Here is a 27,156-nt window from a genome sequence, read left to right as displayed (position 1 = left end):
TCCTCCCACCTGAGCTGTAATTTGCAGGGCTGATGAGGGTGAGGGCAGAGCAGAATTTCTTCCTCACTCCAACACACACACTCACTCTGACACACAGTGTGATTCACAGTGTACAGCAGCTACAACTGAGAGAATCTGATCCCTTTGTGTGTGTGTGTGTGTGTGTGTACGCTCTTTTTTTAACCTCTTCTTTACCCTCTTTCTCTTTTTTCCTCCCTCTTCGTCACTCGTCCTCGCTCCCTCCCTGGTGTGTGTGTTTCTGTGTGTGTGTGTGAACCGTGGGGATAACAGACGCTCATGTGAGCAGCCTCAGTGGCGGCAGCAGTGACTGGTGAGAAAGAGGAGAGAGGAAGGGAGAGCGGGGATAACAGAGACACCAACTACCATCATTCTGATCGGATTCACTCCAGACATGTGAGAAGATGTCCGTGGGCGGCTGCGCGTGTCCCGGTAAGTAGCTGCCGTGGTGATGGTTGCTGTTAACGACAACCTGGCTGCTGCTGCTGCTGCTGCTGCCTCTTCTGCTGCTGCTGCTGTTGTTGCTGCCAGCCGCTGACTTTTACTAGTCATTGTTGTTGTTGTTGTTGTTGTGTTTTGGTTGCAGCCACTGCCATGGCGTGAGTGGGGCAGAGGGATGGGGGCAAAAGGTGCCCCAGGGCCCTAGGGCTCTGTTTGCAAAGGCTCATGGGAGGTTGCCCTCTGTGATGACAGAGAGGATGAAGAGCAGAGAAAATACTAGAATAAAGGGATCAACATGTAGTCTGGCTTCAGCCTCACTTTTATCCTCAGCTTTTTACTGTTTGCTGCTTAGTTTGAAGATTGAACACAGATCGTTGCTGGCAGTGTACACATCTGGGCATGAAGTTGTTGCTATGGCGCCACTAATGCAACTTCTTCTCCTCGCTTCCTCCACCAGTTGTTGTTGTTCTTGTTGCTTCTGCTGCTGTGGATGCTGATGGTTCCTGACTGACAGCTTCGGTTAACAGCAGACTTCTTCTAAGTGCGGCACAGATGTTGCACTCGCTTACCCACAGTAGAAAGTCCTGCAGAAAAGCTGATTGCCCTGTCAGGAACATAAAAAAAGAAGGATGAAACGTGACATTTAAAGGGCAAAGATCATTGGCACGGATCAAAGGCTTGCATGATTGATCCCACGCCTCTTCCCACACAGGAGTTATTAATGAACGTTTGATGTTTCACCACTCACTCAGGAGTTTATCATTTAGTGGGACATGAAGAGGCTGATGAATCGGAGGCAGTCATTCAAGGTGCAGGAACAGTTTCTTTTACCCAATACCACTGGAAATGCAGCATTGCTACATTTGTGTGACCATAAGTGGTGCACAAGGTTTGGCATCCCAAAGATGTAACTCTTGTTTTTCAAGCATGACTTGATGCACAAATGGATGCTTAATAGCCTTATTAGAGTCCTGTTTTGACCTATAAGTTCTCTTGTAGAAGGAGGGAAGGAGGTCAGTGAGTGCACACCTTTCGACATATACGGGCGGCTCACACAATTACTTGCATCCCTATTTGTCTATTTGCTGCTGTCTTCTACCACGTCCACTTCCACTCTTTGTCTATAGAGAGGGGAAGAAGTATCGAAGCCACGTAGCCTAATTTAATTTCACGCCACGATAACAAAACAACTCTGTAGTCTGACTGTTGTTTGTCACCGTTTTTAATAAAATTGGTTAAAGTTGAAGAACAGCCACAGGGCTTCTGGGAGCCGAGCCACAAGGAGCGAACTGGAGGGAGTAATATCCGTCATATTACAGACCACCACACTGAGAGGTGTGTGACTTCTGAGGAACTCCCCACAGTTCTCAAACTGTTGTGGTTTTCAGATGTTGAAGCGCCTGACAGCAAGCAGATAATTCTTCACATTTTTTTTGGCTTTAATCAGATGGAGGTGGAAAGAACAAGAGGAATAAAGGTCTAGAAATAAACCCTGCGCTGCGGAGCCTCGGGCAATATATTATTAAGTGCTACAGCGATTTATGTAGCACTCCTGATAGGACGTGTAGGACATGAAATATAATCCTATAGCTGGAAATGTATTCATAATCATGATAGATGTACTGTGAATCCACTGTTGTGTAATATTCAGCAGCAGGAGAGGAGGAAGACAGTGTGATAGAGTTGTGTGAGTGCATGAAGGCTGCTGCATAACCCTGACGTGGCCTCCTCTTCTCTCTCCTGCCTACCAGGCCACAGCGGCCACAGTGGTCAACCCTCAAACAGCCGGAGATGTGGATAGAGAAATTTAGCCCACCACTCATCCTGGATCGTATTTCTCTGGTGCCAGCCTCCGCTTGGATCATTAGAAAGATGGAACACTAACTGGTTCCATGTTTTGTGGTTTGGAAACTCTTTAGCTGACAGATTATTTTAAAGGCGGAAAAGTTTTAGGAGGGGCAAATTGAGAGACAATGCCAGCTCATTCTGACTCGCTTGCGCAGACAGAGGAACGGATGACACATGATTGAGGATGGAGGAGTCTAGAACACTGGAAGATGTTGGTGCTGCGATCAAACCAGGCAGATCTGGTATCAGCGGCTCACCAGACACATCAGATAACAATTTGTCTGGAGCTCACAATGGCACTGGGGAAACATGTGGTTCATCTGTGTTCAATGTAAATGCACGCAGGCTTTTTCATGTGTATCTGTGTGCACAAGTGTTTTCAATCTCTGCGCAGTGCCCCGTCCTACAAAGGCAAACGCTGCCACCTCAGCCGTTAAACAGGCCTGTGCAGCAGAGGCGGGAGCGTTTGTTTAGAACCGGGCCTTAGCTATCTTGCGGTCAGATTGCATACTTAATCAACGTGGTCATGGAAATTTCCAAAAAGACATATGACTGCACTCTTGAGCGCTCCACTTTTGCTCTCATGTTGTTCTCTCTGGTGTTCCCCTTTCTTTGTTGCCATAGTTTCTCTGCTATTTGTATTCTTCTTCGTCTTGTTTTTTCCAACAGATTTCTTTACGGTTTAAAGAAAAGCGTTATCGATATAGAGCTGCTTTTCTCGTCTTATTTGAACATCTTTGGATTTCCACCGCTGGCTTCAGAGATGTTGCACGGATTTAGCACAACTAGATCTTTCAACATACCACAAGTGAGACTTAAACTTCTGCTTTTCATGCAAGTCTGGGGGGCCCTTAAGGAACGCGTGTCATTAATGAAACTTCGCCTCTACTTACACACATATGCACACGTCTATATACAACATGAGGTAACTGAAAACCAATGTAAACACTGCCTCCAAATTTGGAACAATCACTTCCATTCATTCATGTCAACTTCGGATGAACTCACAGCTTGACCCTACAGTGATGCTGGTTAATTTGCACTCCTACTGCCCCCCCCCCCCCCTACTGTTTTAATGCATTTAAAATAAGTCGGTGAGGCAGTGCAGGCGGATTATGATAGATGATGGAATAAGATACAAAACTATAGAATCCGTCTAAAAAGTGGTTCTCTTCTTGTTCTCTGTTGTTTACATTCCAGAGTCGTGTTCAACACAGAAGGATCCTCCCCCTTCTTGTGTGGGCTCCGAGTTTGTACATGAGTGTGTGTCTGTGTGGACGTGCGCACACACACACACACACACACACACACACACACACACACACACACACACACACACACACAACATGTGCCTCGACATGTGGATGACATAAACAGTGGGTGTATGGGAATGACTTCACAAAAAGAAGTTGCAGTACAGTCAGCTTTATGAGGCTACATGTGTTCTGTGCTCTGTGTTGACCTCTCCAGACCATACATTACAACCTCCCCCCATGTTTCCTCACCCACTGCCTCCTCACCTCTATCATAGCTCCCCGCCGCCGCCCCCGTCCTCCGATCTGCCCTCTGCACACTATCTCGCTCTGCTCTTCATCCTCCCCCCCCCCCTCCTCCCCTTCACTCCCTCTTTCTCTTTGACTCCCCCTGATTGCTAGCGTATGTTGCCTGGATGGCTGACTGGCTAGATGAGGGGAGGTGAGGAGGGAGGGAGAGAGGGGAGAAAGAGAGGGAGGAGAGAAGGGGGAAGGGACTGTGCCCTCTCATGCAGACAGTCACATGGTGTCCCTGATTGGAGGAAAATGAGTAAAGACTGCAGCCCTGGCTGAAATGGCAACAGACAAAAACGCACAAAGGCTGAGCTGTTTAAAAACGGGTTGCACAACAGGAGAGGAGCCCGAAGAGGAGGGAGGAGGCGGGTGAGGAGGGTGTGACAGAGAGGCAGACACTGAGAGGAAAGATGTGGATTAAGGCAGGAAGAAGAAGAAGAAGTAGAAGAGGAGGAGGGAGGGAGGGAGAGAAAGCAGAAGAGATGATGGAGCGAGGAGGGGGGGAGGCAGAGAGCAAAAGAAGAAGAAGCGCCAAGAAAAGAGAAGTGGGAGATGAGCACTGTAGGAGAGGAGTGGGAAGGGGGAGGCAGAGTGGGTGAGACAGAGAGTGAACGAGAGAGAGAGAGAGAGAGAGAGAGAGATCAGACTGTGTTTCTATGTTTTCTGCAAGGCTGAGCGGTGACGTGATTGGCTGAGGGGGAGGTGAGGGGGGAGGCGGCGGCGGCGGTGGTGGTAGTGGTGGTGGAGGGTGGGTGAGTGGTGGTGGTGGTGAGGGGGGGAGTCAGACCTGACTCTGAGATCAGAGACAGACAAAATGGCTCCCAGAGAACAGAGAACGCAGCATCAGGGCACTGTCATCTCCGCTCACACAGCTGTCAGCTGACACCAGCAGCCGCCACACACACACACACACACACACACACACACACACACACACACACACACACACACACACACACACACACACACACACACACACACACACACACACACACACACACACGCACATCTGTCGCACACACACACACTCACTTAAATCTGAGCTATCTGCAAAATACCAATGTGTGTCTGCGTGTGTGTGTGTGACTGTGATTCTGGAGATGATTTATAACAGTCCTGATCATTAATTTGCAACACTGTTTTATTTAAACACTTATTATTATAAAACACTGATCATGTAGACGTATATTAATGTCAAATTGGCTCACAGAGGAGCCTTTTTCTAATTTAATCCCTTCACCCATTGGCCTGTTACAACATGTGACGCACTTGCCGCTGAACTTCCCTTGTTGCAGTGTGTCTGTGTTCGCCTGCCAGAGAAAATCCTGAGTAGGGAATTCACCCAGTGAGTGAGAGAACACTGTAGGGCAGGATGAAAACAAACACACCGACCCAGCATGGCCACAAGAGGGCGCTGCTACCAAAGGACAACCTCAGATTGTAGGTCAGTTAAGAGTGTGTGATGATGCATATAATGACTGTAAAGCAGATGGAGAGTGACAGATCTGTGTAGAAGAAAACCAGCATTATTTGCATACAGTTCTACTTGTGATGCAGAATTTGTGAAACAGCTTTGATTACTGCTCTCATGTAAAGTTGCTTTGCTTCAATTTGCTCTGGTGTACGTGCTGGTTCAGTACCAAATGTCCTGCCTGACAGTTCAGCAGAGCTGGAAAATGATGATCCAGCAATGTCAAAAGTCCAGTCGTCCGATTGAGGCAGTAAAAATGCACTTAAAGTGTATTTAAATGTAGTTTTAATGCATCACAATAGCCCCTGGGAGTGTTGTGCTACATTTGAACTGTTTTGATGATATAATAAGGGATGCTGACATAATTATATATCATAGTGTGTATAAATATACCATCCATCCATCCATTCATCCTCTATACGCCGCTTTATCCTCACTAGAGTCCTGGGGGGTGCTGGAGCCTATCTCAGCTGACTCAGGCGAAGGCAGGGGACACCCTGGACAGGTCGCCAGTCTGTCACAGGGGTACATATACAGACACACAATCACACTCACATTCACACCTACGGGCAATTCAGAGTAACCAATTAACCTCAGCATATTTTTGGACTGTGGGAGGAAGCCGGAGTACCCGGAGAAAACCCACGCATGCACAGGGAGAACATGCAAACTCCATGCAGAAAGATCCCAGGCTTAGGCTGGGATTTGAACTGGGGATCTTCTTGCTGCAAGGCGAAAGTGCTAACCACGAGGCCACTGTGCAGCCCATAAATATACCAATACAATCAAAATATTAATTTCGACATGTGTAGTTTCTGATTAGCAGACCCATATAATAATTACAATTACATTTTTATTTTGCAAACACTTTTATCCAAAGCGATGTACAGATAAGAGTAAATAATGACTTGTAAATGGTGAAGTGGCCATATTCTCAAGAATATCATGATTCATTGTTTATTTTACTCTAAATGGAACCGTAATTTACAAAATTAACATCATGCTGTATTCACAAAGATCTGAAACAAGCAACTGAGACCAAAAAACGTGAGGAAAATGTTTACTGAGGTAATAAACAAAGTAAGAAGTAGAGTAATATTCTGATAGACTTTTATTTTTAAAAAAATGGGGTCCCCCTGCTGGCCATTATGCAGATTGCAGGACACTTCTGCATTGACTTTGCATTTCAGACCTGGAGGCTATGTCCATCTTTAAATGCAGTCTCTGTTCTACTGTAGCCCAGAAAAGACAAAACAAACACTGGTTGTAGAGAAGGGCTTTTGTGTTTTTTGTGGCCACCTCTCTTCCACTCCTAGTGGAAGCGAGAGGTGAAGTTGGATTTGTGTTTCCACATCGGTATCATTTCCTGAGCTCTCTGAGCTGATTACTGACATAAATTTTAAAAAAGGACACATTTTGGTTATATCTTAAATCTTGAATCCCCAAACCACATTAAAGCTGCTGTCCGGAGTTTGAATCGCAGCGTCTCCCAAAACACTGGTGGTCCCACCCTCCCTCCCTCTGATTTTGCCCCTTTATTTGTGCACGCGCGCAGTACATGAGAGGAGTGCCCGGAGTGCTGCAGCATCTCGCCTGTTTTGCTGTTTTCCCCTCTTCTACATTTAGTACATTTAGTAAATAATAAAGGAATTACGTTAGAATGCTGTATTGAGTCTAACTTGTCCTAATACCAAAATAACATGAATCTGCTTGGACGAACGAGTAAAGTTTCAATATGTGATTACACTCGTGTATCCCTCTCGATGACGTTGTTTATCAAACTTAGTGCATTTACGCGTGTATATGTGTTACATTGTTTATTTATTTCTATCTAGAGTTCAGAATTGCATGACTCCTCTGACGAAGAGTATGTCCCAGACGCCCCAACATCTTCCTCCAGAGGTCGGGCATCTAAACGAAGCCGTCAGGCGGGCTATGGAGGCCGTGGTCGGGGAGCGACGCGAGCACCCCGAGCCAAAAAACGTCCTGCAGTCTCTTGGCCTGACAAGCCGTGGGATTGGTAACTTTTCTGGAAGTTGCTGAGCCCTGATGCTCTCTCCTCCACAAGCAAAACAAATGTGCGCGCGGTTGCGTAGTGCGCAGCTCGCCCACCTCTGCATGGGCTTGCTTGCTGTGCGCGTAACCGTTGATTGACAGCATGGCAAAGCTGAAGCTCGAACTTGATTGGTCGGCAGCAACCGGCGCTTTTTGGAATAACATGGGGGTCTATGAGAGGAAGGCGGAGCTCAGGAATAAATTTTCATATCGCGTTATACTAACTTTATTTTATAGTATCGAACTAGACTAACACATTTAAGCTTTGTTAAAAAATGATACATAAATTGAAAACAAACGGAAACTCCGGACAGCAGCTTTAAGCTTTCAGGCACTATTAACCCAAGAGTTGAACATAAAAACAAATTCTGTCTTTTGATTGGCAGAAGTGCATTAGGAGACGGACATGCAGCGCACGTAGCCGTGCACTATGTGACTACATGTCATGAACTGAATGACATGTAATTAAAACATCACTGACATGGCAATTATCTTGAAATATTATACTTATGGCACACACATAAGACATATTTACTTTTTTCTTCTTTTTGACATTCTCATGTTCTTTTTATCCTTTTATTTAATTCTTATTCTACTGAATAAATTGTATTTTTTATTGTTTCAATTATGAATAATAATACTACTATAATAATATTATATTGTTTGTTATTAATTATTACCAATTATTATGTTATTACTGTAATAAATAAATAAATGAATAAATGGAGGAATAATGATAAAACTCTTCTAGCACCTTTCAAAGAGATAGAGTTATGAGGTGATTTACAAAACATTAAAATACAGTAAACATTAGATAAAATATGAAAAGATGTCAATTAAACATTAGTAAAGACAGTGCATCCCTAAAAAGAGCAATAACAGAGAATCAGAGAAAGAAAATAATTTTAAAATATAACAAAACTTTAATATTTATGCCAATAAAGTATATTGAATTGAATTGTAAATTGCAGTACCACAGTATAAACATTCTATCGAAAATGTCTGACAGACAAAGTTACCTCCTCTCATGGTGCCATTCATTAATGCGTAAGTCACAGTCTTTTGTTGTTGTTGGCGGAGGTGAAAATCATTCAAATTGCTATGTATATTGTCGGAGGCTGACGGTGCATCATATTTCAGTTATATATGTACAACATATATCAGTGAATAGGTATAAATGTGCTGCAGTTTAATGAATGTTTCCTCTGATTCACAGTCCACTTTTGAATCAAAGTTGGTCAGTAGCTTTAGTCTATGAGAACTCACTCCTCCAAAAAAAATGTCAGCTTGTCTTTTGGATCTTTTATCAGAGCTGAATCAGACAGCGAGATCTCTGTGCCTCCCCATCCGATCCAATAATAGAGTAAAGAAGGCCGAGCTGCCAAATGTATAAAATCTGGCAGGCAGTGACCAGAGAAAAGAGCCCCGGAGACATGCAGCGAGCTGCCATGTGAGGAAACAGGACAATCTGTGCCACTGATGTATTTAAAATATGAATTTGATACAATGAAGTGGTAAAAAAAAAAAATCCATGAAATAGTTTCTTTTACACTTGGGGAAATAAATACAGTGAATGCAATCTCCTGTGTGAGAAAGGGAGTAGTTTTGTTTGTTTTTCTGTTTTTTTGGGGGGGGCACGTAACTGATGTCACTCATTATGAAGTTAGTGCTCATCTTTGAGCCGGGATCAGTTCAGCTGGAGCTTTTCCTGCAGTCAAAGCAGCAGCTGACTGTCCTCAGATCAGTGTTGACGGCAGGGCTGCAGGGAGGGCGACGGGGACGGTTGTTATCACAACTCTGGCAGATGCATGTGCCGTTCAGTTTCCTGTTGACTAGTAAGTGGAAGTGGCAGACTACACACACTTGCACGCACACATAGACACCCACTGCCATGCACACACACACACACACACACACACTGTAGGCATCCTTCTTCCCCCTCCTCGTGCCCCTGAGCCTGACAGTCTGGACATGGGAGATATCAGAGAAGAGGGAGAGGCATGAAAACAGAGACCCAGTTTTTTGAGTCAGATCAGTGTATATAGCTGTGAAAGTGCATTTGTAGGTGACAAAATGGCGATGTCAGAACAGCTAGAATCAGAAGGAGGTAAGTGTCTCTTGCTGACCTTTTTTTTTTTGTCTCATAGCTGATTCAGCAGCAAAATCTCTTGAGGTTAAGCAAAAAGCAAAACCGTTTAAAAATAACTGCTATTCTTTTAATGTGTCACCATTTTTTTGTTAATGTCTGGATAAATCCTGTACAAGTTCTGATTCTTTTGTTGACTTAAACAGGTTGCACTTGTGGGTGTAAGTGTGAGCTTAGCAAAAAACACCACACTGTGCACATTAGGAGCTTCGTCAGGCACTGCATGTGCCAGCGTTGATCACTTATTATACATGGATTTGTGGCTTTAGGTGTGAATATGTAACTGCAGGTTGGAAAACGAGGCTAACCAGGGAAGTGAAGGTTAGGCAGCAGCATGTGTGTGTCTGTGTGCATGGCTGGTTGGGGTGCTGGTGGAAGATAAGGCCTGCCCTTATGCCTGAAAGCAAAAGACACGGTGTGTGTAAGCCCTTCAAGCCTTATCCTGACACACCTCCCACCCCCACCTCCTCTCCATCACCCCACCACACACACACACACACACACATACACACATACACACACACACAGGGGATTAACCCCGTCATGTACCATTTCAATGGGTGAGCTTTGGCGACTCACACACACACACACACACACACACACACACACACACACACACACACACACACACACACACACACACACACAGACACAGGATTAACCCTTGTGTGTCCATTTCCATGGATGTTTCTTAGCCTCTCTCCGGTTGTGTCAGCATTGACTGCTCGTGTTGCCATGGTGACAGGGGCCAGTGAATGTGAGATAGGCAAATCCACATAAGTCACCCGCAACAGACACTCTAAGCTACTGGTGACTACACCTCCCCCTGGTACTAGACACACAAAGATGCTGCCAAAGGACTGACAGGAGCCTCGTGAGCTGTGAAGTGCTCGTGTCACAGGCTTACCATGGTCAAACCAATATACATAAACTCAGCCCAAGCATCTTTGTTGCTGGTCGGGTGAGAGACGAGCCTCGGAGCAGCTTATCCTCTCTACATGTCTGGCTCTGGGAGACATTGCACTTCACCATACTCCAGATTTCATACATGAGAGTCTGCCAAGACGTTCGAGTTGCTGTCTTCATTCAGCAAATAGAAGAGTTATCCTCAGAGTCTACAGATCCAGAAAGAGAATATCTCAAAATACCACAGAGCAATGTGATATTTTGTCTCCCTAACAGCATCAGGGAAAAGGACTGCTGACGAAAATTAGCATTTTGGATAACTCGAGTACATTTGCATTTATTTGAATGTTGAACAATGCACATTGTCCTTTTTCAGATAAATAAATTGAAAGGCAGAGGAAAAAAGCAAAGTAGACAAAGAGGGAAAAAAATAAATATGCAATTAAATATCATTACGGCAGGCTTCACTGTCTCAGAATGTCAAAATATTTTTAAAAAATGAGTAAGGTTTCTTTAAGTCGGTAATTTTATTGTTGATATTATCTTAAACACAGATATAACTCTACTTTATTAAGTTAATTAGGGGCTCGGGCTTCGACACGAGCCACTCTCCTCTCCATTGCAAAGCAATGGGAGGAGAGTGGCTCGTGGCGAAGCCACGAGCCACTATTGTTCTCCTGTTGGCGTTTATTATTATACTTCTTCACGTTTCCGCCGTTTTTCGGTCGCTAACTCGTCCTAGGGCTTTGAGAAAACCAAAACAAATTATATATCAAAACGTGCGGCTTCATCGGGAATAGTGTGCTATGACTTTTCTAAGAAATTCGTCATTTTATCGCAGAATTATTCGCAAAAAACTGAGAAAAAATTCCCATAGAAATGAATGGGGACTGAAAAAAAAATCCACTCTTTTCCAAACGCCACTGCTTCGCCATACGTTCACCTAGAAACTTCATTTAACCATCAAAACGCAGTGATTTTTCTTGTCTTCGCAGGAATGTATTTTATGTCAGGCTGAGATTTACAGTTTTTGATCAGTGAGTCCTCAAAAAAGTGAAAATTCTCAAAATCTGCTCTGGTTAGAGTGCGTGATGTCAGTTGGTAGAGTGGAGGAGAGGAGAAAAATCCGCCTGAAAATTTCACGATCGCATCGCCCTCACGACCAAACGATAAATGTTAGGGGAATGAAATTTGGTCAGATTGTAGACAAATTTCCTGGGATTCAAATGAATCCAAGTTTGAAGACCTAGCTCTTTCTGAAGTGAAATGGCAGGCAGCAGTTTAGACCAAAGTCGCACCGTTCTCCCCATAGGAACCAATGTAAACTGAATCATCTGCCTCATGGAGGGACAGTGTTTTTTAAATCGCTGTAACTCGGTCATTTCTCACAATATTTGGAAAATAATTACATTTCTGGTTAGCCACAGCCTTCCTCTCGCTCACGGTCATTTCGGTTTTCAGCTAGCACTCACGGTTAGCCCACAGTTAGCGCCAGAACGAGACGTTGCGCGCTGCTGCTGAGAAGCACTTTTCTGCTGTCTGTGGCAGGCACCGTTGCTATGGGGGCCCATAGCAACCGCCCTTACACACGCGCAGGCATGTTCGCACGCACACACACAGACTCATTGGTGTGCCACGCCCACCTTCACACCCAATACCTCCACAGGAGCTGCATTTCAGCCTGAAAATCAGTTCAACCTCTCAGCTTCACACAGCCTTTACAGCAGGGGTGTCAAACTCAGTTCCAACACACCTGATTCAAATGATCAGGCTCGTTATAATGCTTCTGCTGAGCTTAATGATGAGCTGATTATTTGAATCAGGTGTGTTGTCAGAAGGAAACATCTAGAACATAGAGGATAGTGGACCTCCAGGAACTGAGTTTGACACCCCTGCTTTGGGGTAACTCCAATCCAAATTTTGACAAGGTGAGATCTTCCCATCTCTGCCTTTCAAAATAAAAGCACAGCACAATTTTAAAATAAAAGCCTGTGACGGACTGGAAACGCCAGTTAAACCTCTCAGCTTCACACAGCCTTTTGAGTAATTCCAATTCAAATTTTGACCAGGTGAGATCTTCCTGTCTCTGTCTTTCAAAATAAAAGCACAGCACAATTTGCCAGTTAAACTTCTCAGTTTCACACAGCCTTTACAGTAACTCCAATCCAAATTTTGACCAGGTCCAATCTTCTTGTCTCTTCCTCTCAAAATAAAAGCACAGCACAATTTGCCTGTTAGACTTCTCAGCTTCACACAGCCTTTACAGTAACTCCAATCCAAATTTTGAACAGGTGAGATCTTCTTGCCTCTCGTGCTCTGCTCCGGACATGCACACATCCCGAGCCCCTCCCACGATTTCCGCGAGCGGGAATTGTCTAGTTATTGTTGTTCTCGTCTTGATTTTGATAATATATTTTAATTAGGTAGTTGCTAGAGGTATGGACCCGTACCCGTAGCCTGTGGCCTACGGATACGGCACTTTCCATTTGCCAACCAGATACGCGAGATCTGGTCACGTGACTCCCGGTAGACGCTGGAGGTACGGACCCGTAGCATCGGTACTACAGGTACGGACCCTAAACCTAACCCTAACCTTAACCTTTGCTTACCTTTCAACAGTTTGCAGTGGTTAGCAGCTTCTTGACTCGCGAGACTCGCGTACGGGTCCGTATCTGTCTGGCAAATGGAAAGTGCCGTATCCGTAGGCCACAGGCTACGGGTACGGGTCCGTATCTGTAGACACTACCTTTTAATTATTAGTCCGTTTCTTTAAAAAATACTTAGAATTATGTATATGAAAATATTTTATTGTAATATTATTTTCTTAGTTTTTTGGTCTTTTCTTTAAAACAGCATTTATAATCAGCATGTAAACAACAAAAACTCTAATTTGTGTACTCATATGATGAAGTATGGTTTTACAAAATTGACAATATCTTCCTCGAAACCTGCATCCTCATATATGACATTACATGTTGGATTTGCATCTTATTTTTGAGCCCCGCCAATACTGGATTTTTGGGGCAAATACTGATTTTGATATTGATATATTGTTCTTATATATATATATATATATATATATATATATGTTAGAGGTATAGAAAAAATAGATAAACAATTGTCACAGACTAGTTAGCAACTTGCTATAAAAACACAGTGTGACTCCACACCACTACATGCTCTGCTACATGTGCTGCAGCAGAGCTTATAAACAATGGAGTTGGAGCCAGAGAGACTATATGATGACACCTTTGACGCCTTTTTTTGTATTGAGCATCTTTTCCTGTAAAAGAAATAGACAATCTATTAAAATAAAAAAAGACAGTATATATGCTGATACTCATATATCTGTAACGGGCCAGTCTCAGCTAATAATATCAGTCAGTCATTATATACCGAGTGGACTGTAACTTGTACTTAATTTTGCTTAACCTAAACCCATTGTCTTCATTAGTGTACCATAGGCTTGGTGCTTTTGCAACACTACATGGTTTAAAAAGGTCTAAAAACAAGATGCCTTCAATTTCCATCAAAACATTCTACAACCAAGACTTAAGGTAAAAATGGAAAAAGGACAAAAACTCATCAAGATATGGTTTAAACTTGATTATCTGTGCTTCATAATGTTTGTAATTTAATACAGCATACAAATTTGACACATTTTCTCAAAAGTAACCAGCTATACACAAGCTGTAGTCCATATCAAAAAAAGTGCATAGTCCTGCTATTTCTAAATAACTAAGATAAAGTCTTTTGAGGAATTAATGCTTGAAATGCACCTTCAGCAACACTCCTAATTCAACTTTATCCAACACGTCCACATCTATACAACACATGATGAAAAGTTGTTTAAAGTCATGATTCTCTGCAGTCACTATGGATTATATATATTCATGTTTAAAAGACTAATTAGGCTTCTGTATACAAAAGTATACACCATTTCGTAAAGGGTCACTTAAACCAAACAGTGATGCTTAAAGTCATAATAATGCAGCGTTGCCTGTCAGCACCACTGTTTAGTTGTCCAACAGCCTCTGTGAAAGCCTGTTAACTGTTTCCAGAGAGTGACTCACAACACCAGCTTAATTTCTGAATAAATCATTTATAAAACATTGTATTTTCACTCCCACTGTAGACGAGTTGTGTAAATCAGCGCCACATTCACGCTGGTGCCTGCAGCATCCTTAAGTGTTCAGCAGGAAGGGAAAAGTCCTTCAGTGGTCGAAGGGAAACGCTTTTTCCACCACAATATGGGATCATCTGTCAGTCATTTGTGTCCTTTAGGGATCAAATATATTCTGTAAGTCAAATTAGATATAACACAGACTTGCATAAATAAAAGACAAACTGCCCGCCTAATACCACTTGTTCTTTTTATATCCCAACTTTGGCCATATGGGTGAGATCTCGCTGGCTGTGATCTGAATATCTGATTATAATTTGAGGCGATTTAAGCAGATTTAGAGGCCTGTGGGATTCTCCTTTTGGCTTAGCGCTTCCTGTGTAGTTGTGTGTGTGCAGACTGGGAGAAGAGAAAGAGGGAGAGACTCCCAAATGTTAACGGATTTACTGGTCCATCTTAGAGAGAGTTCAGTGAGCAAAGTCAAAGACACAATTAACTGTAAGTGACCCGGTCTGTTATTTTTTTAGTGAAAGTTTATAAGATCTTAATCTACACTTTCCTGTATCAGCTGTGTCACCATCATCATCATCACCACTGTTTGGGCTCACTGCATATGACCGGGGTCTTGGCTGTCACCGTCGCAGTTCAGTTGTTTGCATCACGCTGATGTGCACTAATTAGGTGAACATGAAAACCACTTTGCAGTCAGCATGATCTTTGTTTCCACACACATTTCCACTTGGCTGCATCAGGCCAATTCTCATTTGTGTCAGTTGCAAGGAAGGGGATGGAGGATGCAGGAGGGAGGAAGGGAAAAATGCTTACCAGACAACCTTTATATGCAGTTGTGCATTATTTGGGGGGGAGGAGGATGAGAGAGGGGGGGAGAGGGCGGCTGGCTGTGCTGGGCAGAGGAGAGAGGAGCAAATGCATTGCAGAGGGAGAGGAGGAGGAGGAGGGCCTACAGCTATTGTTCATGTCCTCCCGTGAACAAAGGGCTCATCGGGGTCCGTATGTAAACCCACAGCAGGCTTCAGCCCACTGACAAGGCCTTATGCGGGACAAAACATAACCGACCGACTTCCGCAATTTAGGCCATATTCCGTCTCAGTCTCGCGGTTTGAGGAGATTTTTTTATTGATCCTATTCAAAGGGACGTATTGTGTGGGTACGTTGCGTCCAGCCAACCGCCGTCCAGCGGGCCTATCCGTTTTTACGCACGGAGCGTACACACGGTCTATCATCACGGATCTGTAAACATCAATTTTCTGATTGGACTTCTTTGCAGGTAAAGGGTGGCTTTTCCCAAACACACACTTAGACTGCAATGTTTAGCCGCCGTGGCGATTAAATATGCTTTACGAGCAGCCACGGCTGTGATTTCTCATCCTTTTTCGATGCTTTCAAGCTGAAAGGGGATTTAACGCTCAGGCGTTAGCACGAAGGCTAAAACCAGCTAGCTGGTTACCAACTGTTTGCGGGCTAGCTAACGCTAGCTTGCCCTATAGGCCTAAGAGGCAGGGTTGTACATAGTCTCGGTGGTTGAATGTGTCGAGACTGTTTATCGTGTATAGTTATGTTTAAATCAACACTCCGCATGTTAAAAATGATCACTGTTTGGCGTTTTGTTTTAAAGAGGACTCGCGTCCCGAAATCATCTGTGATTTTAGCCTAGCTAACGGCTAACAGCTAGCCTTAAGCGCTTGCTGCCTTTCTAATTGCCTTTGTAGCCAGACAACTCCACGTCAGTGTGCTTTTCCCGTTAAAGAAACGAACACAGATGTCGAAAGCACATTTAAGCGTGGCTTGAAAACTCCAATTTGTTCGTGTTGAAGGCTCGCTATCCTTTACCTCAGTGTAACCAAGCTATCGCTTGTATTCTCGTTGGATACTTTTCCCTACTAGCAATCATGGTGGCAGTCTGGAGTGGCAGGAATCCACAACTACAACAGGTTATTCTTGTTTAGAGGAGATTGACTAATGCTGGATGTTTTTTTTTTGTTTTCTGATGATAAACTTAAATCAAACATCAAGAGTGTTTTGGGGAATCCAAGTCACTTTAGGAGAAGATTTGCTCTTAAGGTTGACTGTCCATTACTGAAGCTAAGGAGCTATGTGCATGTTTAATGTGTGTATATGTATATTGTGTGCTGTGTCTGCCTGTAAGAGAGAGGAGCATGATTCCCAATGGAGGAAGTGGAGTTCAGCTGATGTGATTGTGACTGCCTGTCATTAACCGCTAACAGGAGAGGAGAGAAGCTAATGGAGCTCTCAACAACTAATGGATACATCACCATCGATTATTTATTTATTTATCAATCGTCTGGTGGTGCATCCAGCCCATAGCATAGTGTTGTTGGCTCAAACCGTAAACAACTTGTTTATGCTCAAAGTGAAGGCAGGGTTTCAAATGGATGGATGCTTCATAGCTTTTTTTCTCCACTGAGAAGATGAAAGTCATGTGTGCTCCTCCTCATGGAAAACTTTGGTGGTATTTTATTATTATATATTTACCTTTAGGACTGTAGGAGCTGTTGTAGGCTGTGTCAATACTGTTATACACACAGTAGGAACCAATTAAATAAAGATAAGCTGCTGTTATTGAATAGAAGATTGATTTTTAGATCGCCATTATCGTAGATGAGTGACTTTAAGATCAACAACCTGGTGTACATTACTGTGGCCCATCTTTTAACAGCGTGTCTGTATGCTGTGTTATTAACAGCAATACAGAAGTAATTTGTAATTGTTTTAATGTTTACTGTAGATTTAAGGGCTGGGTGCTTTGCAAAAACAACTAGATCGTGCGTATTTTGACCCTGTTACATGAGTCATGATTTTAGTGTGAATGCTTATTTTTTTGAAAATTTTCCACTGGGAAAAATTACGATGATGTTTGTTACAGTCTGCACCAAGCAAGCATGTTTTGAAAATAACATTTGTAGGCCTGGGCATCCTTGTAGCACCACAATGCAACATCGATATTTGCATTTTGTGGCACATCTGAGCTTTTATCAAAAAAATTGCAGATCCTATAGTTTGAATATTGCATTGTTTTGTTATTGCACTTGGCCTTATTGTGATTTCTATGATGTTTTTGATTAAATGGTCAGGCCTGCTGCAGTGTTCTCACACCACAAATTCATCTTCCTAAAAACATTGCTTTATTACAAGCCTGTCTGTGTTTGTAGATTTATGTCTTTCCCTTATATGCAGACGGTGTCACAGATATGTTTAATATGCAGAGACAAGACAGGGACACATGAAGGAGGAGGGGCTTCACCATGGTGACAGCAGGGGTCGTGACCTGGAGACCCACAAGCCTGGATTGCCTTTATCGGAGAGATGGGCATTTAGAGTAGGACAGTGACTGGAGCTGTGTGTGAAAGAGAGTAGTCAATTTGTTTTTGCGTGTGGGTCTCTGCAGTCTGTATTGGTTTGATATTTGATAGTTATTGTATATAGAGTAGAAGGAGGGCAGCAGTTTCTGTTTAAGTGTAGCAGGCAGCTCCTTCCTCTACATGTTGTCTTACACCTTCTTCATGTTTGTTCATGAGTGCAGCCAGCTCAGACCTGACCGTACTGCTCATGTCCAGCACCATTGTTTCGGTTCTTGCAGTTAGAACCTATATTCAGAAAAAAAAAACATCACAGTCCTACTTTAGCGACTTTTTAGGATGTGTTGAAATGTTTTCTGTGTCAGTAACCAATTTTTTTTTGTATTCATATTGCCTTTGATTAAATATAATATTGAACATGTTTTGTTGTGTTATATTACGGTTTACCTTTCATATCAATCTGTATTTTCTTCGGACATAATTTGAAAGCGGTTGTACACATCATTTAAGCCTGTTTTTAAAAAAGCAAATATTGTGTTTATTTTCTGTCTAATATTTGTTCTCGCTTTTCTTCCAGGCTGTTCCTCCAAGTCATTCAAGCTGTACTCCCCCAAGGAGCCCCCTAACGGTAGCACTTTTCCCCCTTTCCACCCCGGCACCATGCTGGACAGAGACGTGGGGTAAGCTTTTTTTGATAGGATATTCTACAGGTGTTTGTACTTTTGTAACTACATTGTTTGTACTTTTGTAACTTCATTGTTTATATTCCCTTGGAAAACCAACCTACATATCATGAGATCAGTTTCTGCAAGAACATGTTAGTCTGAAACATCCACTGATGAGTCAGCAGGAAGGTTGACCAGTAATGTTATACTGTTAATTTGAATTGCAAAGCATGTGACTGGTAGTTCTTGAAAAATTAATCAAGATGTTCAGGCGCACGTTAGGTTTTAGAAGCTGTACTACCCATTTCTATTTTTAAATTTATCAGTTTAAACTGAATAGTTTGGTTAATATCAGTTTTCAGAGCTGCTATGCAGTTTATACACCTGGGGTAATATTCCAGTACAGTCATAGTAGTGTTCTGTTTGTGTAGCCGACTGACCTGCATTTTCTTGAGTGATTCTGCACCAGCATGCTTCACATTCATCTAATGCCACATGCCAGGATCAGGAAGTGTAGCTTACAGTATACAATATTACCACACATGCAGGTAAAGCTTTTTTTTTTTCTTCTGGGAACATCTCTGGGTGCATGAAGGGCAACTGTCAATCTGTCATTTGGTGAAAATTTGATTTTGATCCAGTTGGTCTCATAATGTGGTGCAGTGTAAGCGTATTCTACCACTGTTAACACAATTGGATTTCTCAGGAAATACTTGCGAAGCCAGAGTGACTAAATTGAAAACTGTTGCCCTGCTCTATGAAGCTAATGTTTATTGCTGAAATTGATTTGCCTTGTGTATCTGAGTAAGGTTAGAGGTTTTACTCTGCAGAAATGTGTTCTCTGCTTCACCCCTTGTCTTTCTGCAATAAGTGAATCAGCTGTAGTTGGTGAAAGTGTTTGTGTATCTGAGAGGTGTTGTTATTTACTGTCTGCTTGTATCATCCAATTTGTGCCTTGTTTGGCTCGTGTCCCAGGGTTGTAAAGACTGACTAGCTCCTGGAGGGAGGGCATATTATCACCACAGCTGAATGTAATAATCTCTCTGTCTCTTGTTTCTCCAGTCCCACTCCAATGTACCCTCCCACATACCTGGAGCCAGGAATAGGGTAAGACTGCATTATTTCCCATTATCTTCTAGCTTGTGTGAAAATAGCAGTATAGATAAGGCCGTGAGAAATTGCTCTTATCTCAGTTAAATAGAGATTTTGCATTTAGTGTGTGGAATGGCTAAACCTGGTTGTTAAATAGCTCTGAAAGTACAAAAGCCCCAAAAGCGTTAACCTTACTGTGCCCAGGGTGTTTTATTTGAAGTTTACTTATGTCTTTGATATTACTGAAAGCCAGCTGTTCTTGACCACTGCTCTCCTTTTTCCTTTTTTGTTCTTTGTGTATTTCTGTGGTCGTCCAGGAGGCACACACCATATGGCAACCAGACAGACTACAGAATATTTGAGCTCAACAAACGGCTACAGAACTGGACAGAGGTTTGTATGCACATACAGCCACGTACACAGACACGAAAACAATCCAGAAATAGAGGCGGTCACTGATTATTTTCCTCTCTCCACCATATAGGAGTGTGACAACCTGTGGTGGGATGCTTTTACTACGGAGTTCTTTGAAGACGATGCCATGTTGACCATTACTTTTTGTCTGGAGGATGGACCCAAACGTTACAGTAAGAAAAATAGTCGCTGGACTAATTAGAAATCTGTTCATACACATTCAACCACTTCTAACGTCTTCCTGTCTTAATGCCCCGCATGTTTTCTTTTCAGCAATTGGCCGGACGTTAATTCCAAGGTACTTCCGGAGTATATTTGAGGGCGGTGCCACTGAACTCTACTATGTGCTGAAACATCCTAAGGAGTCCTTCCACAATAACTTTGTGTCCCTCGACTGTGATCAGTGCACCATGGTCACTCAAAATGGAAAGCCCATGTTCACACAGGTGTGTATGTGTCGGGGTTGAACAACCACAGCAAAGTAGAACATTTGAAGCAAGCTGAGTGCAGAAAGGTTTAAAAAGTTTTTACAATGTAAGGATGTTTTTTTCTTTGTTTTTTTACAGGGAGTCACAAAGGAAATAAATAAAATGAATGCATACACTCATCCTCATCTCTCTGCCTATATGTGTTCTCACACAGTATAGAAGTGTCTATATATACACACCTGTTTAGACGGGTAGCATTTTTGAAGTCACTGGGCTAAGAAAAGGGTCAATTTTTACCAATATCCTTGCTTGTAAAGAATCTTGTTACCAGTCCATAACTTGTCTGTGAAGCATGTACCCAGCTCTGCATAAATGTTATCCTCCAGTTTCTGTATGCTGACCTCAGTTCTCTGAACTTCTGTAGGTGTGTGTAGAAGGCCGCTTGTACCTGGAGTTCATGTTTGATGACATGATGAGGATAAAGACGTGGCACTTCAGCATCAGACAACATCGTGAACTCATCCCCCGCAGTATACTGGCCATGCATGTGAGTGGATACAGAGGGAGTGAGAATCCACATGGTGCATGCTGTGTTTAAGTCGTAGTTTAATACCCTGTGTTCTTTTAATGTCACAGGCCCAGGACCCACAGATGCTGGACCAGCTGTCCAAAAACATAACAAGATGTGGCCTCTCAAACTCCACCCTTAACTACCTCCGAGTAAGTGAAGCATGGAATGTTTTTATTTCATCTGCGATTTTTCCATCTTTATGTGTGCATGTTGAAGTGTCACATTAAGAAAAGTAAACAGAAAGGATAAAAGGTGAGAAATGTACCCAGCTTTGCAAAGCAGTTTGTATGCTCGCTTGAGGTGGTATTTTATTTTTTTGCAAAAGAATTATAATGCGTAGTGGGGGAGGACAACGCATTTTCCTTAAGTTCTGAAGTAGCGAACGTTTATCTCACATAACTGATCAGCTGTTGCTTCTTTTGTGCAACCTAGCCAGTTCCAGCTAACATGAAAGTACAGTTACAGCTTGCCTTATTGAAAACTATTTCTGAAGACTTGTCTACATTTTAGATTGGACATAGATCACTTAGACGTCTCTTACAGTTTGGTTGCTTCTTCTCCTCTTTTAAGTTTTTGTAGCAATTGGCAAACAGCAGATTTTGTTTCCAGCCCTTCTGCTTTGTATATTACAGCTATACATGGACTGTACCATCACCTTCTGACAGCGCTGTGCAGCTTAGTTTATTCACTCCATGGGGAAAAATGCCAAATTCACATGTTCAATTTTTCAAACGGTCTGTTGAGATTTGTGTAACAATCATATGAAAACAGAGTTATTGTGTCTTGATCACAGAAAAATCATAATTTAATAGGGAAGAAAAGTGTATTTTGTACCTTGAAGGTTGTCAGTGTGTAGCTGTGCCTGACTTTGACTTTTTCAAGTTGTTTTCTATTTAGCATTTGAAGATGTAATTATTTGTCATCCACCAGAACAGATGTCCTCTTAACCCTCTGTTTAGTTATGCGTTAATAGATGTGGTTAAGCTGTGCTCACAACATTTCTGCTACCAAATGTTGAACACACCTCAATATTATACCTTTTTGAGAATTTTGAAATGTGTGTTCTCTCTGATTGAATACCTCCTTCTAAACCGTGTGCTGATCTGCTTTATAAACGTGTGCATAGGTTGTGGTCCAGGTTCATCCAAATAATGACTTTTTTTTTTGCAACTTTACCGGTACACTTTTGACCATGCGTGAGCAGATTATTTAGAGCAGATTTTTGGTTTGTAGGTCCCCATAGTGCTTGTATCTCATGCTCCACCAGCATACATAGGATTAAATGGAACTGCCAGTTTAGTGGACTTACTGCTCCGGCAACAGTCAAAACTTCAAATTGGCACATGTAAGACTTCAAAAGTGATATTTTTTTTCTCATTATCTTGCAGCTGTGTCCTGTTAATGGTAATTTCATTCAACAGTTATCGTACTTTTTCTCCCAGAAACATGAACTCTGCCTTAGTGACTGATTGGTCACAGTGAGTCAGTTTTGCATCGCTGTGTGAAACCTGCTTTACCAACCGGCTGGTTCAGTTACCCAGCAGGACAGTTATGTTTTAAACTTCCTGGTACAGCCATAACACAAGCCCGCTTAAATTATATCAGTTCAAAAGTAATGCCTGTCTGTCTTCATCTAAGGTCCTGCACAATTCAAACACTGTCAGCTGCTCCACTTCAAGTCAGTGGGGAGATTAACTGGAACATAAACTTCTACAGATGAATATGTTGGTGCAATTAAGCCCCTGGACTCCGTGAATCCCTGTTAGCTTCATGCTATATAATCAGATTGCTTAAACATGAGTTTCAATTTAACCAGAGATGCTGTTTGTGCTGTTGCTTCTGAATTAACTTGAGCATCTATAATGAGCTTGAATACATGCTACCTATCTTCCTCCAGCTGTGTGTGATTCTGGAGCCCATGCAGGAGCTGATGTCCAGACACAAGACATACAGCCTCAGCCCCAGAGACTGCCTCAAGACCTGCCTCTTCCAGAAATGGCAGAGGATGGTGGCACCACCCGGTAGGTTGAGCAACTTGAGCAGATGTAGACACACACACAACAACATAGACACACTCAAACCATATGTGGAGCTCACTGTCTTTATCTGTTCTGTGCAGCTGAGCCCTCAAGACAGGCCCCCAACAAGCGGCGGAAGCGTAAGATGTCAGGTGGCAGCACCATCAGCGGAGGAGGAGGAACTAATAACAACAACAACAACAAAAAGAAGAGCCCTGGAAGTGGCTTCCCTCTGTCCAGCCAAGTTCCGGTGAGTACATCAGCGCCATCTAGTGTCAGTAGTGTGCTGCTACACCTTCAACAGACAACTGGCTCATAGATAAAGTGCTCAGAGTTTAAAGTTCTGCATCATTGTGCGGGAACCCGACATGGGGAGGTTTTTAGTTTGAAAATCAAATTGTATTTCTGTGGCTATAACAACTGTGATAAATAGTTTCTTAGTTTCATGAACCCTTCTAATCCTCGGCCACATCTTTGGAAGGGAATGAGCAAAAACAGGAAGTGAATTTGCTTGAAGCCCTGACTGCTGCAGTGATTCACTGAGAGACGTTCACACCACAAAAGCAAACAAAACAGGACACAGTAAAACAAAATAGAGTTACAGCTAAAAATTAAAGTTGATAACTGATGCTGTCCTTATTAATAGTCGCTTGTGCAGCCAGTTTTTAAAAGTCAAATAATGGAGATTATTTAACTCTAATCAAGGTGGGGAAAGGGATTCAGGGATAAATGAATCTTTATTATGAACAGTTGGTTGGTTCGTTTGTTTGCAAAACCGACATCAAAAAAGACAAAGGTGCATTTTAAACAGTTTATTACTAATTTAGCTAAAAGTGGCAATGAAAGGAACAGTAGGAAAACATCTCAGCAGTATTAAGTGCAATGCTGGGTAAAAACAAACTAAATACACGTGCTCTAAGGACGTGATCTGCTCTAATGGTTGCTGCTGTTCTGTGACTCTGCAGGATGTGATGGTGGTGGGAGAGCCCACACTGATGGGAGGGGAGTTCGGCGACGAGGACGAGCGTCTGATCACACGGCTGGAGAACACGCAGTTCGACGCAGCCAACGGCATCGACGACGAGGACAGCTTCAACAACTCTCCAGCACTGGGCTCCAACTCGCCCTGGAACAACAAGGCTCCCTCCAGCCAGGAGAGCAAGAGCGACAACCCCACCTCACAGGCATCACAGTAGAGCCCAGAGCCCCGCAACCTCAACACAAACCCCTCTCTGTCACTCCTCAGCCCCCACCCCACCCCAGTAGCCATGACTGCAACAGTCCATCATCCGCTCTCCAAACCAAACACCACTGTAGTGCTCAGATCCACTCACAGGTAGCCTGAGGGAGCTCGGTCTGTCCTTCTCGGACTGTTTCGCTGAGCCAGAGGAAGTTGTTTTTGTTTTGTTTTTTTAATTACTGCTGTGACTTCCCAACATTTAGGCACTGTGTCCCACCACTGTCTCCCTTTTTCCTAATTTCATACACAAAATGTCCCATCTGCTCTTGCTAGTTTTCTGTTTAGCCGTCAGCTGGGTAGATGTGGCCGAGCAGGAGCAGGGATTTAACCCCAGAGGGAGAACTGTGCACACTAAACGATCCACACTGAAAGTTCACACGTAGGAACGGGTGGGGTGGAGGGAATGGTGGCAGCGGGGCTTCAAGATGGTGGCGAGTTGCTTAGGGACGACTCGTCCACCCGTCCTCTAAATGTGGCTCTCTGGATCCTGGTCCGCTCTGCCGACGCGCAAGTCACCCATGATGTTTGTTAATAGAGTATATGTGTGTGCGTGAGTGTGTGAGGAGAGAAAAGAGGCAGCGTGAGCTAAATTGTGGCTTTGCTGAAGCAGACAGACCAGAATTTAGAATCGGTCCGCAAAACCATTGAAATTAACACACTAGTAGGAGAGCTGAAATGTGGCACTAGGGAAACAACACACACACACACACACACACACACACACACACACAAATAAACAATGATTGAAGGATTTTGAGTCCCCTAGTGCCCGAGCCATCTCTGATTAGACTGAATGCAGTCTTTCAAGCAGAGAGCATTTACAACACACACATGCACATACACACAGTTACACATTTTAAGAGTTTTTATACAGTATATATTTCCCTAGAATGTTTTTTAATTTGTATTAAACGCCTTCATTTCAATTGTTACTTTTTTATTTTCTACCAATACTGAAAAGCTACAGACCAAGGAGCAACACAGGACTTTTATCCCTCCCCCCTCTAAAATATATTGTTTTTATCTTTTATGTTTATAAAAGAGAAATAATTTAGTGTGGATGTTTTTATTTTGTCTTTCTGTTCCTTTTTTGGAGATCTGAATTTTTGTGTATTTGTGCTTGTATATTTAAGGTAGTAGCAAAGTTCTGTCTGACTGTAATAAAATGTATTCTTACTTAGATTTACCTAAAGCCATCCCGATCTAATGTAAAGAAACAAAAATAGGAAAAAGGAGAAAAAACACTCATGAACCTGTCCCCTCTACCTTCCCACCTGCTCTCTTTCCTCCTTCCTCTTTTTTAAAACTTGTGTAAATTAAATTACAAAAACCCCCGGGGGTACAATGGCACCATGGAGAGATGATTTTACTTTTTCAGTTTATGTTTTTAATTTATTTTGGAGTTTCCGCTCGTGTATTTCATTCGTACAGGAGATGATTTTAACATTCTTCACAGTTTTGCGTATTTCAGCTTCATGTCCAGTAAATATGTTCACCGACATTTAGTTTTCCAGTGACTTTTTCACGTGTCGTCACTGGCCAAAAGCAAAAATTTTTTTAAAAGAATATCTGTTTTCTGTCCACATTGTCTTTATTTGTATGGTCGCATTCATAACCGTCAATCATACACACATCTTCTTAAACCAGCTTAACATTCAGTTCAGTTTGTGTATTTGTAGCAACGCTGACAATGTAAAGTCTAATAAAAACAGCCGAGTCTCTGTTATTGTTTTGTACATTTCCATTTTGTTTCAGTTGATTCCAACAGCAGTTACGATTGCGTTTGAATGGTGACTTGTACCTTCTCCAAACCCTGTAGAAAAATCATTGTTTGATATATATTTTTTGATTTGGTTAGTTTCTGCCCTTGATAATTAATGTATGGTACCAATAAAATGATACATTTTCACTTTAAAGGATTCTGTCTAGCTGGTCATTTTGTGAATATTACAGCTCACTTGAAGAATGATGTTTCTGGATTTTGGTTACTTTGAACATTTGAACCGTGAAATGTAATTTTCTGACACATTGCTGGTAGCAGTAACAGGAGATTTCATTGCAGGAGTAAGCTGGAGAATGAGACACTGTTTGGGTTCAGTGTGAATGGGAGGAAAATGATGTTTTTCCTCTCTGAAGATGTATAAAAGTATAATTGTTTGAAGGCATAATTCATTTTAAACAGAGGAAGTGTTCGTACCCTTTACCTTAAAGACCTCTAGTGACCCACAAGTTTTTTTGAATTTGTTAACATGTCCATATGTTGTTTTTTTACATACTGAAATGCATATCATTAGTGAAATAAGCAGTCAGTATAGCTGAGCGTTTCTCACCCTGAAATGGTAGTTTACTGATGACACTTTCAAAAGCAGTGATTATGACTGATCTCCCAACCAATCGCATCAGCTTACAGGGCGGGACTTTCTGTATCATTATTATTCGTCACAGTCAGTTTCCGTGTCAAAAAAGTGTGACTGAATTACTCCATCCATCCATCTGTTAATCCTCAGGGTCATGCGGGAGCTGGAGCCTATCTCAGCTGACTTACGGTGAAGGTAGAGGACATCCTGCACAGGTCAGCAGTCTATCAGAGGGCTACGCATAGAGACAAACAATCACACTCACATTCACACCTACAGACCATTTAGAATCACCAATGAACCTCAGCATGTTTTTGGACTGTGGGAGGAAGCCAAAGAAACCGGTGAAAACCCACACATGCACAGAAAGATCCCAGGCCTTCCAGCTGTGAGGAGACGGTGTTAACCACTGATCCACTGTGCTGCCGACAGAATTACTCCAATACTACAATTGTGTACCATAGAGTAGTTCTACAGT

At 42.6% G+C, this 27,156-nt stretch overlaps 1 protein-coding gene across 3 annotated transcripts; it reads left to right on the top strand.

The window, feature by feature from the left end:
• Positions 1-49: 49 nt before the first annotated feature.
• ldb1b (LIM-domain binding 1b) lies at positions 50-26,237 on the top strand. 3 transcript variants are annotated; one of them, XM_022207670.2, is made up of 11 exons: positions 50-450; positions 18,471-18,573; positions 19,621-19,665; positions 19,968-20,043; positions 20,135-20,237; positions 20,338-20,510; positions 20,917-21,039; positions 21,129-21,212; positions 22,961-23,084; positions 23,183-23,331; positions 24,047-26,237. In XM_022207670.2, the coding sequence occupies exons 1-11, from the start codon at positions 423-425 to the stop codon at positions 24,275-24,277; spliced, it is 1,239 nt and encodes a 412-aa protein (XP_022063362.1). In that variant the 5' UTR covers positions 50-422; the 3' UTR covers positions 24,278-26,237. The 3 variants fall into 3 exon arrangements, with proteins under 3 accessions (XP_022063362.1, XP_022063355.1, XP_022063370.1); XM_022207663.2 differs by lacking the exon at positions 50-450 and adding an exon at positions 9,354-9,487; XM_022207678.2 differs by lacking the exon at positions 50-450 and adding an exon at positions 15,476-15,843.
• The last annotated feature ends 919 nt before the right edge of the window (positions 26,238-27,156 follow it).

The sequence above is a fragment of the Acanthochromis polyacanthus genome, chromosome 3 (genome assembly GCF_021347895.1).
Source record: "Acanthochromis polyacanthus isolate Apoly-LR-REF ecotype Palm Island chromosome 3, KAUST_Apoly_ChrSc, whole genome shotgun sequence".
NCBI lineage: Eukaryota > Metazoa > Chordata > Actinopteri > Pomacentridae > Acanthochromis > Acanthochromis polyacanthus.
Note: the sequence above shows the minus strand (reverse complement) of the source record. Positions and strands in the feature narration are given on the sequence as shown.